At 42.2% G+C, this 16,810-nt stretch overlaps 1 protein-coding gene across 2 annotated transcripts in view; it reads left to right on the top strand.

Moving 5' to 3' along the window:
• The window catches only part of LOC148542039 (solute carrier family 22 member 15-like), a 208,606-nt gene that overhangs the window by 105,943 nt on the left and 85,853 nt on the right, over window positions 1-16,810 (top strand). For both annotated transcript variants that reach the window (XM_088473973.1, XM_088473963.1), the window contains exon 9: window positions 1,247-1,355. In XM_088473973.1, coding sequence (XP_088330099.1) covers window positions 1,247-1,355 — 109 coding nt within the window. The remainder of the gene's footprint in view (window positions 1-1,246; window positions 1,356-16,810) is intronic.

Genomic DNA, 16,810 nt, shown 5'->3' with positions numbered 1-16,810 from the left:
TTTTTTTTTTGGTTTAATGAGACCCGAACAGAAAATCCCCGATAAGTATGCAGTTAACGGGTGATAACACAGTTCCGTGACCATTTCACTGGGTCTGGGCTTGATTCAGCAGTGTACGCTAATGTGATCGCTGCTTCAATGTCGCATGGAACTCAGTTGCAAGATGCGAAATTATGCTAATGATGCTACAACCGGCATAAAGACGCCCACTGCTGCTTTCTCATATCCGTCCAATGTCGCTCTTCTGCGAAACCTCAGTACCAGTGATGCACATCGGACAGTCAGGCAGCATTTACAACAAGTCTGACCAGCCGCAGACACTGCAAGTCTCCTCACACACAGTGGGCTCTTATGCTGCGTTTGCAATCGCAGTGGCTAATTTATGCATGCCCATCAAACGGCGTTCAAATGGACCGACACATCTGCGTTTTTACAACCAAAGAAAATCATTCAGATGTTATAACAAAAACACTAAGCACAATTTTGTGGCATATCATCAGGGTTACCTTCTGGTATGTGTGCTAACTTGCAGTGGCCGGTTGGCTTCTGTGGGCACTAGGCTGCTGCGCTACGGAACTTGCACAGATCGCCGGACGGGGGAGTTTTCTTCCCCCCACTCCAGCAGCCGAAATAATAGATCTTTGCTGTATTCTTTCCTGCTTTGCCTCCATAAGAGGCGAAGCAGGAAGAGCTAGAGGGGCACAATAAGTACATAGCATGGGAATCGGGCAAGGTGTTCTGCGCTGTATGGTTAAAAAAAGCATAGATGTAACCAGCTGTTGTAGAACTACACATCCTAGCATGCCCTGTCACAGTTTTGCTATTTGGCAATGCTAAAATGGTGGCAGGGCATGCTGGGATGTATAGTTCAACAGCAGCTGGATTGCTGCTTATTGCCCACCCCTGGTGTAAGAGGACTCACCTGTATTTTAAAAATGGGGTTATGGCTCCATTAGGCGTATCATTTTGGAATTCCTGACACATTCATATGCAAAAACAAGCAATATCAAGTACAAATGCTATGTCTTTTTAAAAGCTATTGTAATCCCTTTTGTCTTTTTACTATACAGTAGTTTGCTTTAAGATGTATTAAGAACACAGCAATTAATTACACTATTGGGATGGCACATTTTAATTTATTTCACGATGCATACAATAGTAATTGTTTCATGTACTCCTTGACAAACCATACTCTTTAGAACTACTGATCTTTCTAAATGCTTTTTAATTTATTTCTACCTTTCAGGTTTTTACCTTAATCCGGCAGTCCTTGCCTTACTCGGAAAATTGTCCGTCAGCGCTGCCTTCAATGTTGTTTACATCTACACTTCTGAACTTTATCCTACAGTAGTAAGGTAACTCTCATTTCATGTGCAATAATTGAAATTTTAGTACACAAAGTTGCTGGTATAGTATTTTATGTCCACGGTTTACTACTATTCACTCCCAAAACGTCAAGCAGATTAATGTATGTTTGTACTTTTGTTACACCAAACCGTACCACCTGTATTATCCATTGTTACCAATTCACAAAGCCAGCAAATGTGATGCTTCACCAAAGCATTTTACAGTTTTCATATTATTTTCAATATTTAATCCATGACAACCAGTATTAATCATATATTCTCTGAGTGCAATCTACCATGGTCAGCAACACATTGCAATGTGGCTGCTGGTATTTCAGTTGAAGTTCATTGAATCAATCCAATTACTAAAGGAAGCAAAGCTAAAAGGATTAAATCTGAGAATATTTTCAAGTACTGGAAGTTTGAATCTATAATTTCTTTGGTTTGTTTCAAGTTGAAAATATGTAGACCAGACAGATAGCAAGAGACAGTACCACTCCTGCGCATTTTAGATTAGGCATAGTTTACGGTGGGAAGAAATCATTGGATTGTTACCAAGACTGGTCCTGTCTGCATAAATGTACGCAATGTACTTTGCTTTTTCCAAATGCCAAACTGTGTGCAGAGGGCAAAGGGTTGGAGTAAAGTCCAGATTAACAAATAATAAATCAAAGCATCTGCAGTATGAATCGGGGGCAAAAAGTGAAAACCTGTCTGTTTTTTTTTTAACATAATATGTCTCCCTAGTGCTTCTTCCTTTTCCATTCCCTTTATTATATATGCTTAGTTTAGTACAGTTTGTTCATAGTCAGTAAAAATATTCATTTAAGTTTATCTAAATGTCTTTGTTTTAATCTCTCCTTTGTTCTCCAAATAACAATCCGGCAAATGATTTCTTTTCTGCTTGTGTCTTCTATTGTTTTTCACTGTTAAACTGCCGTAAACTTAATTCCTGTCTCCTTCTTCACCGGCATAAAAAACATGTTGTAAAAGCAACTAAATAATGAAGTAAAGTATCTTTATGTGCAGCACCATTATATATATAATGGTGCTTTGGGTACAGACACAGTGCCAGTTGTCTACTCTTTGGCTATGACATAAATTGTTACTGACTTGAATCACAATTAACGTTAGAATGTACGTTATCTGCAGCAGAAACTCTGAGCTAACTCGGTGGTGGAGAGTCAGCAACTTTAAAATTCATTGCTCCAACAACATGCTACTTAGTGCAAAGCCTTATGTCTTCTTAATTTATGTTGGAGCAATTAGGAAGTCGTATAAATGTTAATTTGAAAACATATTCCTCTTCATCAGGCATTCCACTGTATGGTATCATAGATATTTTCATGTAGGCTAATCACTCTTTAGTGTTTGGATATTCTGTTATGAGGGGTTGAACAAGTTGTTTAATGGCAGAGAATAAGAGTGATCTGCAGACCTGATTGCATCCGCCATGACCTTTATTGCTCTCAGATTTTAATTGGCAATTAATTTTCTGGAGTAAAAAGTTAAAGAATAAGGCAAACTCAGATTAGTCTAAATATATTTAGATGGAGTAAAAAATAAATAAATCAAACTAAAGAAACAGTGTAGTGATAACATGAGCTGGTGGTCTTACTATTCTTTTGAGGAGAGGGGGGCTTGGAATTCTGATTTTAAACAGATGGTGGCAGTTATGTGAGACTGCAAGCATGCTTTCTATAATACCACTTTCAGGTGAAAATCCTGTCCGCCCAGGGTTTTTGAACACTGTTTCAAGCCGCATTACAACTACTCACACCCCTTTCACATTGCACCTAGGACCCGGATTGGCCCATTTATCCTCTAGTCTCCAATCCTTCAAGCGTTTCCTGAAAACTCGCCTCTTCAGGCAAGCTTATAAGATTCAAGAACCACACACATAACCTTCATAGCTTCCATATGTAATTACATCCCCTTTCACAGTCCACACATAATCTCACACATTGTCTTTCTTTCACAGCCTCCTGATATTTGGCCGACATTCTTGTGTGACTGGATCATGCAGCCTACCAAGAAACTCTCCATTCTGGCTGGGCCAAGATGCAATATATAGCACCTATCCTTGGGAGGTATTCAATTCAGCCCGATGATGAATAGCCGCGGGAGTGAGCTCCCGCAGCTATTCAATGCGCTGTGTGCCTCGTCACGTAGCAGGTAAGTCAGAGAATGACGGTTCTCGCAACTTAACCTGGGTGTTAAAACACGGTAACCGGCATTCTCCAACTAAAGTGCCGGGCGTGCGGCTGTTAGCGCCGTGCTAAGCCGGCAAACAGCTGCGTGGCCGGCACTTTTGTCAGATTTCTCCTTGCATCCCTAGGGGGGTGCAAGAAGAAATCCTTTGGCCGACCAAATAGCTCGTTGTATTGAATAGCTCCCTCCTGCAGCTATTCTACATCGCACTGAATTGAATTCCCCCCTTGTGTATTAATGCCTATTTCCCTATAGATTGTAAGCTTGCGAGCAGGGCCTTCCTACCTATATATCTGTCTGTCATTACTCTGTTTTGTTCTATTAATGTTTCCAATTGTAAAGCGCAGCGGAATATGCTGCGCTATATAAGAAACTGTTAATAATAATAGGGTATTTCAACCAATGTGATTGGCAGCAGACGCATATCTGCTGCCATTAGGCCAGCGTACCCGGCTGGTTGATGCAGCTTAGTAGAGGTAGTCGCTCCCCTGGCAGCTCCGACCCAGACGCAGTCCTTTGCGCGCCTAGGTTGCTCAGCCTACCCTCCATGTGTATATGAGAAGCTCATAGCCCGCGAGTGGTGCTCTACTGTTTGTCTCAATCTCCATGTGTACCTCTCCCGTGGTTAAGGTATGCAGTGCTCTATATATCCTACCATGCCTCGTGTTTGAGTAGTTGATTTAGAGTATATTGCGATTTTTTACATATGCATTGTATGTGACTGTTTGCTAGCTGCTGTATTGATACTGTCCTTTTATTTTTGTCTATCAATTATAGACATCACTGTGTTTTCTCTCCATCCCTCTGGGTGTTTTTTTTTTGGGTACTTCACATTTAAATTGAATTTGTGAAGGCTGTCACATTGCATTTGTTTTGTTTCCTTTACTTTGAAAAATGTCAAGAGATAAAGGTAAACAGGACATAGAGGCTCCTGTGCTGATTTAATGTAAATCCTGTATGACAAGCTTGTCCTCACAGGACGTTGTTAAGAATGGTATCATCTTTGTCTCAGGTAATGAAGCAGTTTGTGGATCGCATGGTTGCTCCCACAATGCCTTCTTGTATATGGGGTGTTCACAGCATGCTATATTTATATCTCCTATGCATCCTTCTTGGGGGAATGTTTACGGCCACTCTAGTCAGAGTATGGGACTGTCAAATGTTGAAAACTAGAAGGTTATTACTAAGGCTCCTAAACGCAGACGATCTGCTCAGTTTATGGATTCAGATGCATCATCAGAGGAATCTAATGATGCGCAGGGTTCTTCTCCAGAGTCTAGCTCGGGGGAGGAGGAACTTCCAACCACAGTGGATGTTCCTTCTTTAGTGAAGGCGGTTAAATCAGTCCTAGATATTCAGGATGATGAACTAGCCCCTAATAAGAAGGCTCCATTGTTTAATCACCACCGAAAGGAGGTCAAAAAGGAATTTCCTGTATCTGAGCAGCTTACCAAATAGGCATGGGGTATCCCGGATAAACAGTTTTATGTCAATAAAAGATTAACATTGTTGTATCCTTTCCCAGCTTCTGCATGTACTAAGTAGGAGGTTCCTCCTACTGTGGATGTTCATGTATTGCACAGAAGATTGAGGCATGTCTTAAAACAATATTGTCAGCTCCTGGAGCAGTTAACCATCCAGCTATGCCTTGAGCTTGGCTAGCTAGAGCTGTTGAAGAATGGATGGGGGCATTGGAAGATTTTCTACCAGAGGCTACCAGAGAACAGATGATGTTTATCTCCCATATACGTGAAGCAGCTTCCTATGTAGGAAGAGCTGCAGTGGATGCTGGAATATTAGCTTCCAAAGCATCAACAGCTTCAGGAGTAGCAGGCAGGGCACTTTGGTTAAGATCCTGGAAGGCTGATACAGGATCAAAGCAGGTTCTGGAAACTTTACCTTTAGCTTTTTGGAGCAGAGTTAGACAAGATAATTTCTACTCTGGCAGCTTCAAAATCAGCAGGATTGCCATCTACGCCTGCTGTAAATCTAAATTAAAAGAATGTATATGATATGCGTGCGGTTAAAACCAATGCTCTGTGTCGGGAGCTGCTAAGTGCAAAGAGAGGCCCAAATTCTCTGTTGAGGAAATAAATGGATAAATCGAGTGTGCACAAAGCGCTCACCTATTTGTATCCTATTCATAAAAAGCAGTACCACTTATATGGTGTTGTATTCTACCAGAGATATTGTGTGTTTGACTAGAAAAAGAAATGCATCTATAATATGCCAAATTTATGTATATTTATTAATTAAATGGGAGACACAATGCTCTGATTAAAAATAAAATAAAACTCATAAAAATAGAATAAAATAAAAATAGAAAAAAATATTGCAAGACATGGTGGGTGTACCTGAAGGGCTTCACCAATGGTGGCCTGGGAGGTGAGTCGGCTCTTTTAGGGAGCAGACTGTCCGTAGTGTACCTACGTATCCCTCTACATTTTTTTGTGGCGTAAGGTTATGTAGGTACACTATGGACAGTGTGCTCCCTAAAAGAGCAGACTCCCCTCCCAGGCCACCATTGGTGCAGCCCTTCAGGTACACCCACCATCTCTTGAAATATTTTTTCTATTTTTATTTTATTTTTTTGAGTTTTATTTTATTTTAAATCAGAGCATTGTGTCTCCCAATTAATTAATAAATATACATAAATTTGGCATATTATCGATGCATTTCATTTTCTATTCACACGCACACAATATCTCTGGTATAATACAACACCTTATAAGTGGTACTGATTTTATGACTAGGATACAAACAGGTATGTGTGCTTTGTGCAAACTCGATAAATACAGTAAAACCTAAGCAGTTATTCTTTCAGCCTTTTTGACCTCAGGGAAGAGCAAAGGAATACTCTTTTTTTTTTTTATTTCCATATCAGCTAGTTTTCGCAAGACAACAAGGCGACAAAGTGGGAGGTCAGGGCCGACAAAACGTCCAGTTTCTAAACAGGGCGACAAACCTTCGGCCTGACGTGGCGGGCCTCGTCCTGTGGGAGACCGACTTCTTCAATTTGCAGATTATTGGCGTCCAACAACAACAGATGCCTGGGTCCGAGAAGTGGTCTCTCATGTGTATGCCCTCACTTTTAGGAGGCATCCTCCCCAGAAGTTTTTTTTGCAAAGATCCCCCATCAGACGCGGTAAAAGGCCTTGGCCCTTCAGGAGGCTATTCAATCTCTACTGCAGGCAGGGGTAATCATCCTGGTCCCTGTGTCACAACAGGGAAGGGGTTATTATTCCAATCTTTTTTTTTGTTCAGAAACCAAATGGGGCTTTTCGCCCTCTCCTGAACCTCAAAACTCTCAACAGGTTGATCCATATTCCCAAGTTTCATATAGAAACTCTCCGGTCAATTATTTTGGCAATGGAGCCTGGGGTTTTTATGGTTTCCCTGGACATTGAGGATGCGTATCTACATGTTCCCATTACTTCATCCCACCAAAGATTTCTACGGTTTGCTGTCTTGCAGCAACATTACCAATTTCAGGCACTGCCTTTTGGTCTGTCGACGGCCCCTCGGGTCTTTACCAAGATTATGGCAGTCACGATGTCTTACCTAAGGCGTCAGGGTATCCAAATACTTCCATATCTGGATGACCTTCTGATATTGGCACAAACTCCAGTTGTTTTGCAACACCATCTTCAATTGACAATTAGCCTGTCTACAAGGGCACGGCTGGATCATCAATTGGACAAAATCACCTCTTCTTCCAACATAGCAGATGGTACATATGGAAGCATTTCTGGATTCTCAGGCATAAAGGGTGTTTCTGCCAGAGGACAAGATTACAGCCTTATCATTGCGGATACACAAGCTGTTACTTAAGCAAAGGGTATTCATTCTATCAGCAATGCAGGTCCTGGGATAAATGGTATCCACCTTCGACATGGTGGGGTATGCTCAGTTCCATTCCAGGCCTCTGCAAAGCTTGATTCTCTCCAGGTGGAATGGACAATATCATCTGATAAGGTCCCAGAGGATCCTTCTCACTCCGGAGGTTCACCTCTCCCTCCTGTGGTGGCTGAAAAAGAACCATCTGAAAAAGGACACCCATTCTGGATTCCAAATTGGGTGCTTCTCACCATGGACGCCAGCCTTCGCGGATGGGGGGCAGTGACGGGTCATCACACCTTTCAGGGAAGATGGACAAATCAGGAAAGTCATCTGCCAATAAACATTCTGGAGCTGCGAGCAGTATACAGAGCACTGATCATGGCACAGAGCCTGCTCCAGGGCAGGCCGGTCCCGATCCAGTCCAACAACACGACTACAGTAGCCTATCTCAATCATCATATTTTGATTTGGGCAGAAAGTGATCTTCCGACCATCTCGGCAATATTCATACCAGGAGTTCTCACTTGGGAAGTAGAGTTCCTAAGTCTTCAGGACATACACGCCGGGGAGTGGCCTCTCCATCTGGGAGTGTTTGAGCTCCTGGTAAACAAGTGGGGTCTACCAGAACTAAATCTCAAGGCGTCACGTAACAACCACAAGGTCCCCAAGTACGTGTCCAGGTCCAGAGACCCATCAGCAGCATTCGGTGATGCAGTGGCAGTAAGATGGAACTTTAAGCTGGCATATCTCTTTCCCCCGATTTCCCTCCTCCCAAAAGTTCTCAAGAAATTCAAGCAGGAAGGCAGAACAGTAAATACTGGTGGCTCCGGCTTGGCCCAGACATAATTGGTTCACAGACATACAGAATGTGTCCATAGACAGTCCGTAACCTCTACCTCTGCAACAGGATCTGCTAATGCAGGGTCCTTGCTGACATCCGGACTTACCTTGTCTGGCTTTGACGGCGTGGCTCTTGAATCTTCCATCTTGAGAGCCAAGGGTTTTTCCAGCTCTGTGATTCAAACGATGCTTAGGGCACGAAAGCCTTCATCTGCTCGCATCTATTACAGAGTTTGGAATTCCTTTGGTCAGTGGTGTTCCTGTAGGGAGTATGACCCTAAAGTGTTTTAGGGTTTCTCGGGTTCTGGCTTTTCTCCAGGCTGGATTAGACCTTGGTCTCCGCCTGGCTACATTGAGATTACATGTTTCTGCGCTCTGTCTGGTTCCAAAGAAAGATTGCTTCTTTGCCAGATATTAGAATTTTTTTGCAGGGAGTTCTGCGAGTTCAGCTTTCTTTTGTCCCACCAGTTGCACAGTGGGATCTGTCTTTGGTTTTCAAGGGGTTACAGGTTTCCCCATTTGAACCTCTGGACTCTGTAGACTTGAAATGGTTGACAGCGAAGACACTTCTTCTCTTCGCTATCTCTTCTGCACGCAGAGTCTCTGATTTGGCAGGGCTCTCTTGTCTCTCCCCATTTTTGATTTTTCACCAGGATAGAGCTATTCTTCGTACAAGGGAGGGTTACCTTCATAAGGTAGTGTCCCGTTTTCATGTGTATGAAGAAATTACAATTCCACCTTTTCAAGCTCCAGACCTTTCTATAGGTAAAGCCTCACCGGATGCAGTTTGTGCTCTCTGTATCTATGTGGAGCGTACAAACTCTGTTAGAAACTCAAATGCTCTTTTTCTATTATATGGTTTTCACAAACCATGATAGCCAGCTAACAAGCATACCCTGGCTCGATGGGTACGTATGAGTATCTCTCAGGTGTACGCAATGGCTGATCTCCCTGTCCCAAGCTCGGTGACAGCACATTCTACTCAGTCTGTAGGGCCATCGTGGGAATTGTCGTGGTGCCTTTACTGAACAATTGTGCAAGGCAGCCACGTGGTCTTCTGTCCACACCTTTCTGAGGTTTTATGCCTTTGAGACTTTTGCCTCTCAGGATGCTTCCTTTCTGCGATGAGTTCTCCTTTCTGCTCAGGAGTGTGGGGGACCCTAGGGGAACGACTTTAGGACATCCCCATGGTATCCCTGTGGATCTCTATGGACCCTGAAGAAGAAAATTAGATTTATGGTAGACTTACCTTGATAACTCTTTTCTTTGAGGTCCATAGGGTCCACAAGGCACCCACCCTGACGCACCTGTGTTCATTGGGTTATTTTTCTTTCGGGCACAGATTCCCTCATCTTGTGTGAGAGTGTTTCTGTTGTACGTTTGTTTTTCGAACTCCTCTTTCCTTCTCCTGCCTTAGGATTGGTTTACGCAACCGAAGGCCTGTGGCTAGAGGTGAGGTATATATGGAGGAGGACCCAGTGCATCCTGGGAGCTGAAAGCGTTAACTGTTTGGTGCCTGGATCTCTCCAACCACATTACCCCATGGTATCCCTGTGGACCATATGGACCTCGAAGAAAGAGTTATCACGGTATGTCTACCATAACTCTGATTTTCTCTCTGACCAAAATAGAATAAACATAGAAGTATGTTTTACAAAATGTACAACTTGTTATACTTCCTTTAATTGGGGGTTCTCCTTACAATATGTTCTTATACAGGTGTATCTTAAATAGTATAAATAGAAAAGATCATAGTGTAGTTTTGGTTATATCGACACACTGACAGGTGTAGGTGCTAATGAAATGTTCTGTTCACACCAAAAGGTTGACTAACCCTTAAATCCCAAAATGGTGAAAAAGATATTCTTTCTAAGTCCCCACGTGTGAAAGAAAGATTATACACTTTGTAATATTCAGGGAAGGAGATCCTTTGTATAGTGTTATTACGGAATTGTAGACTTTTAAGATATATCGCATCTCTAATTCCGCCTCATATAGAGATCATTCTTTCAAAGGAGTCTCCCACGTTAGGAATCTCATCATTGCAGTATAAGTGCCATTGATTTGTGTGTATCTCAGTACTTTTCCAAATATTCCTGTGTGCAGTTATCGAGCACCATAGCTCTAGTAGCTGAATCTGGGACTTTATCTTCTTAAATGTTTTTTTTATACCTATATGGTCTTCAAACTGATATCTTTGTAGCAGTCAATGGCGCAATCCTTCCAGCATGTTTCACTGTTCATAGTTACTTTCAACTCAGCACTCCAGCCTTCATACTTTAACCATGCTATCTCCACTTGCATAACATCTACTTAGCCTCCTATAATATTTCACCTTAAATTCTGTAATCTCCTATGATCTGCTTCCAGTACCAACACCCACCACCCTCAATCAATCATAATTTTTGCTGTGTGACAGCTATCTCCCACCATACCTCATTTGCTGCTAATGACCGTACTTACTTTAGCTTTCCATAACTTCTAAAATAAGTTGACTCTAGACTACAAATCATTTTACCACCTATACTTCTGACATTACCTATACATGTTCTCCCAGTTTATAGCTATACTCTTCCAATGACTTTCCAGTTTTCATTGATCATTATCTCATTCCATGTAGAAGACTTCTGTGAGATTTCTCATGTTGAGGTTCCTATCTATGGAACTCTCTCTCCCATCCATTGTGTACAATATAACAAACGTTTTAATAGCCACAACATATGAAATGGTACAAAGCTAGTGCTGACCTTCTTTCCCCAGTCATGTGCTGAAATCACTACTCAAAATAAATCTTTTACCTTTGTCTTCTAAAACATTGCTCGGAGTAGCCTCCTTTTGTGTACTAAGCTTATCGTAAGAGTAAGGGGATATTGGACAGCAGGGAACACCCCTAAAAATGTAAATGCACCCTCTTTACCCATTTATCTAATTTCAATAATCTTGTTCCGCAAAAGGAAATCTTGTTTTACTCCTTTGCTAGGAACACCCTAACTGCATCCTAACTACGTATGTGTCTCTGCAAACCTACAAAGCTTTGAGAAAGTCCATGTGCACTTGTGTAAACAAGACGGCAGGCAGGACCACAGCTGGTTCTGCGCTGCAGAGCTGATGTTTTGAGCTAAGAAAATTGGTATGCAGTTAGAATGTCTCCGGTCACTATGTCGAAATTCACAATGTTGACATTGGAAATGTCAAACTTGTTTCCATTAGGGTTGATATTAGGGATCGAGAGAGAATAAGACCAAAAGCATCAATAACATGTCGACGTATTCAATGTCGATATTCTAATGTCAACGTAATGATTGTTGACAAAATATACCATAACCAAGAAAATTCCTTTATTGTGGATATATGATTCCCCATGTAAATAGAGATGAACACTTACTAAAGGATACTAAGGGGTCTATGTACTAAGCAGTGAAAAGTGATAAGTCTGCGATAAGTGCCAGCCAATCAGCTTCCAACTGTCATCTCACAGGCTGTGTTTGAAAAATTACAGTTGGGAGCTGATTGGCTGGCACTTATCACTTATCACTGCTTAGTACATAGACCCCTAATATTTTAAAGGCACCTTCTTATTTTGTGTAGTTAGGTATGACTACTGTAATTATACAATGCGATGTGGCAGGTATATTCTATTTGTCACAGTTAATATTTTGCTATGCAACTGTTAGTATCTAATATGAGTGGAGTAAAGCATATTGAAAGAATACTAGTTCATGGTATAGGTATTCTATATTTCAACATGCCAGCCCCTTTGAGACATACTTACACGTAATTATCTAATTTATTGAACAAGCTAGATTTCAAGCCACTGTAAGTCACCCTCTTACATCTTCACCTAATTTATTGATGAAGTTGGATTGCTTTGATGCTGTCTGATTCCAGAATTAATGAGGGTAAATGGCCTTCTAGCTAAAGGTTTGAAGCTACTGAAGTTGAATTTTAATTTCTGATGGAACAGAGCTAAGTTACATTGCCTATGAACATTTAAGGAAAAGCTATCACTTATGTATATGTATAAATATTCCTCCCTTTTAACGAAGACCTTAGAAGATGACCTTCACTGCAGTTGACCCATTGTGCAGCACTTTCCTCTAGCAACCATATATCCTTTGAATACCCCACTTGGGATGTATTATTCCTGCTTTTTATCTACAGTACATCAGATTGCCATTTCTTTTTGCACGCACTCACCTGTAGTGTGTCCGTATTATTCATTTACTAACTTTTTATATTGTTGTCACTTTATTCTGGCAAGTATTTGTTCGTCACAGAAAGTTTGAATGTATAATTAAAATTTTTATTTTTTTTTTATTTTTTTTTTGGATCGTAAATGTACTTTCTAGTACTCTTTGTTAAGAACAATTTGGTGGCTAATTAAGCACCACATATATCATATATTACATTGAACAGCGATGTACTTAGACTTTTTGCTATGGGAGGCCACATATTTCACCACCTCATTTGCCCCCTTACTTAACATGTTAGCTCTCCGTGGTCCCTACACAGGGTTGGGTACAGGATCCCATCGGTCGGGATATCAGCTGTCAGTCAGAATCACGACACAAGTAGGTAAGTGTCCTTACACCTAACCCTCTCCCTAATTCACCTTTTCCACTGCCTAACCCTCCCCTCCCGCAAGCCTAACACCCCCCCCCTCCCACTACCCCCACCCCCTGCAGTCCTGCCCAGACCGGGCTGCAAAGGTGAGTGGGTAGCACACTTACTGCCCCAGCAGTAGCTGTCTCCTGATTGTGCGGTGCTTTGAGAGGATGTGTGTGTGTGTCCCGGCCTCCTCTACTGTGTCATGATGTCTCCGGGTCGGCAGAGGCCAGTCCAGGGTGCAGAAGTGCCCTGGCACATCACTGTACTGAGAGCTATGGACTCTTTTCTCAATGGCAGGCCTGCTGACGAAGGAGTGTTCCAAGTAATGCTTTACTACATTTATACAGTATATATTTTAGCTATACATTCTGAGACAGAATATGGGAACCAGTCCCAGTCACTTCTTATCTGGAATCACAATATTTCAATAATTATAATATAGCAACATTACCGTATAGTCTAGACTGTCATGTCTCTCCTGTGTCATTCTATGGGGTCTATTTACTAAGCAGTGTTAGGAGACAGAGTAAAAAGTGATAAGGGGCCAGCCAATCAGCTCCCAAATTTCATCTCAAAGGCTGTGTTTGAAAATTGACAGATGGGAGCTGATTGACTGGCACCTTATCACTTTTCACTCTGTCTCCTAACACTGCTTAGTAAATAGACCCCTGTATCTTGTGGTCTGTCTTGTCTCAGAATTTCCTCTGACAAAGTGTGGGGGCGACATGTGGCAGCACTTTTCAAGTCAATGACTCCATGATTACTGTGAAAATCTCTGAAACTGGAAAATTGGAGAACAAGTTGCACAGCTAGTCCAAAACTAATAAACCCTGCACAATATAAATAAATGACTCTCCATAGCAGCGTAGCTATTATTCCACTGCTGGAGAATGATTTTGAGCTTGGTATTGGGTTGTAAAAAAAAAATTAAAAATGTTTAGAACGATGGCCAAGGAAGTAATGTAACAAATCCCTATAGGATGCAGATACTGCCGCTATATGGGAGGAGAGTGTAGTTGTATGGTGCTGTCGGCGCCAACTGTCAGTTTTTAGCTTTTGACTCAGAAGTGGAAGATAATTTTCCAAAGCTCTGGAGTTAAAAAGCTCAGCCAGGGAATACTGAGGCCAACAGTCATTCTCAACATGTGAACACATCATTCCCTTCTGCAAACTGCACATATAGCCTCAGGGTGATCAGAAGCATGGACATAATCCACCTGCTTGTGTTACCTTCCCGTAGGTGATACCTTCCCTTAGGCTGACTTATTTGTTCTAACTTTTATTAGATTTAAGATTAGGATTCGCATACACACATTTTCTCATGATGGAATCACATTCTTTTACAATTATTATTGTCTATGGCACATACAAAATGAATAATCGAAATGATCATCTAGAAATGTTTGTCACACAGTTTGAATACTATGATGTGAATGGACAGGACCGTAATTTAGCCTTCTCTTTTCTTCCCATCACTATAGCAAGTTTATCAGATACAGATTGTTTTGTTTGTGTACAAATCATTCAATGAATAGATTGTTTGTCAAAGGGACATTTCTTTAAAAAAAAAATAATAATAATAATTCTGCATTAGTAGCTTAATTGTATCTAGTGTGTTATGATTCCTTCTGATAAATTGTATTCCACTATAAACATTAGGGGTTTGCTTCTGAGTCACATGCAAAAGTACATGCAGCAGCGTCTGTTGGTGGTCGCCCATCTGCGAGTTTATGAAGATTCAGCTACAAACTGTGTGCATCGGCCGAATGTGCAAGGACTTTTATTGTCCAGTCATGTTGTAACGACTATTGGAGCATCCTTATACCTCACCAGCGGTCACACCATTGAAAATAGCACCAGCCCTATAATCCTAGTATTCAAACTGCAGTTTCTCCATCTGACAGTGGCCTCCTATGCCGGGGAGTATCTATAATGGGTACAGGGTGTGCGCGGTGCACATGGACCCCCTGGGTCCAGGGGGGCCCACACCACACACCCTGCACTCTTTTATTCAATATTTATCTCTCTAGAGTCCTGTGGTGGTTGTAGCAGCGTTGTATAAATTACTGCCAAAATGTTGCGGAGGCCATTTCCCCAGTGACTTGCACATGTGCAGTAGACTCTGGCACAGCGCTAGTGTTTACTAGTGCCCAGAGTCCTATTCCTGGATTAGTGCACTGCCGGCCCCAGGTTGAGAGTAGGAGACCCTTTACGAAGACTGCACACGAGCCCCCTCCTTTCTCAATACGCCCCTGCTCCTATGCACTACTAAGCCACCTCCCAGTCAGCACCTAGGAACGCTCATCACTATTTCGCAACATTTCTGATACGGTCTGACCCAATCACAATAGCACGTTGTGAGTACACAATTTTTTGTGCAGTTGCAAAAAATAGCTCTGGGGTGCCTCAGGTTGGTGGTCCAGCACCAAATCAAATTATTTGTGGTCAATGTAATGTGAATATGTAGATAAACAAACGTTTGGCTTATGGGTGCCATGAAAACAATGCTCGAGGGCGCCGTGATTCAAAAAAGTTTGGGAACCTCTGGCCTAAAACATTGCTGCTAGCTGCATTAGGGAAGGTCCATATTGTGCGCTTAAGAAAAATCTTACCCATTTCTCCCAACATTAGTGAATGGATTTGGGCCATGGTAGCATGACTGTGGAATGCTGCGAGCGTGACCTTATGAACTTGGTGTTGTTCCCCACCTCTGTGAGTTTGGGCCACATAGCTAGTCAGTGATTTTAGCTTAAGGGGACGGGAGGTGCGGGGAGCATCATTGCTGCCCCTCTCACCAGTGTGCAATGCAGCGACTTGTGGACAGGATCTGGGAGGCTGCTGTATTCTCCCAGGAGTGCGTGAGCCTACCAATCATTCCAGGAGAGTAGGCAAGTGTGCTCCTAAGGGGTCTTCACATAATTCAGGTTTATGGGGCTCTCTTTATTCTAGTTGTAGTCACATAGAGAAACATAGGATGATATAAGGGAATGGAAGTATACTTCAGGAATGTTTATCAGACTGGTAACAACAACTACAGTCACCAATTTCTACATTCACTTCTCCTGAGACTGCTGGTTCACACCTTAACCTTAACCAAACTATTTACATAGCCCTTAAGTAAGTGGCTCCAGCTATCCATCAAACTTCACGTAACTTGAAATGACAACCATGGCTTTCCACAGTAACAAACGCCTACAATATTCTCACGTAAAGTAGAATGTCATTGGCGTAAATCTCTTACTCCAAATGACTTCTTCACATACTGCATAGTAGGAATCCAACCATCTCTCATCCTAACCCTCTGTTCCATACACATTGTCTACCCCATCTGCATCACCCCTGTCTGTCTGCCCCTTTAGAATGTATGCTCTAACGAGCATGGCCCTCTTACCTCATGTGCTTTTCCTTCCTTTACTTATATAGATATCTACTCTATACTCCATGGTTCCACCTATGCAACAACGCTCGCATTAGGCCTTTCCTCTCCCAGAATGCTATCAAACTGATTATTCATTCACTAATCATTTCTCGGCTCGACTACTGCAACCTTCTCCTCACAGGCCTCCCACGTTGCCATCTTGCTCCCCTCCAATCTGTTCTCAATGCTGCAGCTGTTCCACTTCCACTGCTCCCCTCTACCAAAACCTGCACTGGCTCCCATTCCCCTACAGAATCCTCTTCAAACTCCTTACCTTCACATACAAGGCCCTCTCTAACTCCACTGCTCCCTACATCTCCAACCTCATCTCCTTACACACTCCCTCCCGCTCACTCCGGTCTGCCAATGACTGTTACCTCTCCTCTACCCTGGTTACTTCATCTCATGCTCGTATCCAAGCTTTTGCCCGTGCAGTCCACCTTCACTGGAATGAGCTCCATCGCAGGATCAAGTTCTCCCTGATCTTGCATAGCTTTAAACGTGCACCAAAATCCACCTGTTCATCAAAGCATACCCTTCCACCACA

The sequence above is a fragment of the Taudactylus pleione genome, unplaced genomic scaffold (assembly GCF_031769625.1).
Source record: "Taudactylus pleione unplaced genomic scaffold, aTauple2 ptg000016l, whole genome shotgun sequence".
In the NCBI taxonomy this organism is placed as follows: domain Eukaryota; kingdom Metazoa; phylum Chordata; class Amphibia; order Anura; family Myobatrachidae; genus Taudactylus; species Taudactylus pleione.
Note: the sequence above shows the minus strand (reverse complement) of the source record. Positions and strands in the feature narration are given on the sequence as shown.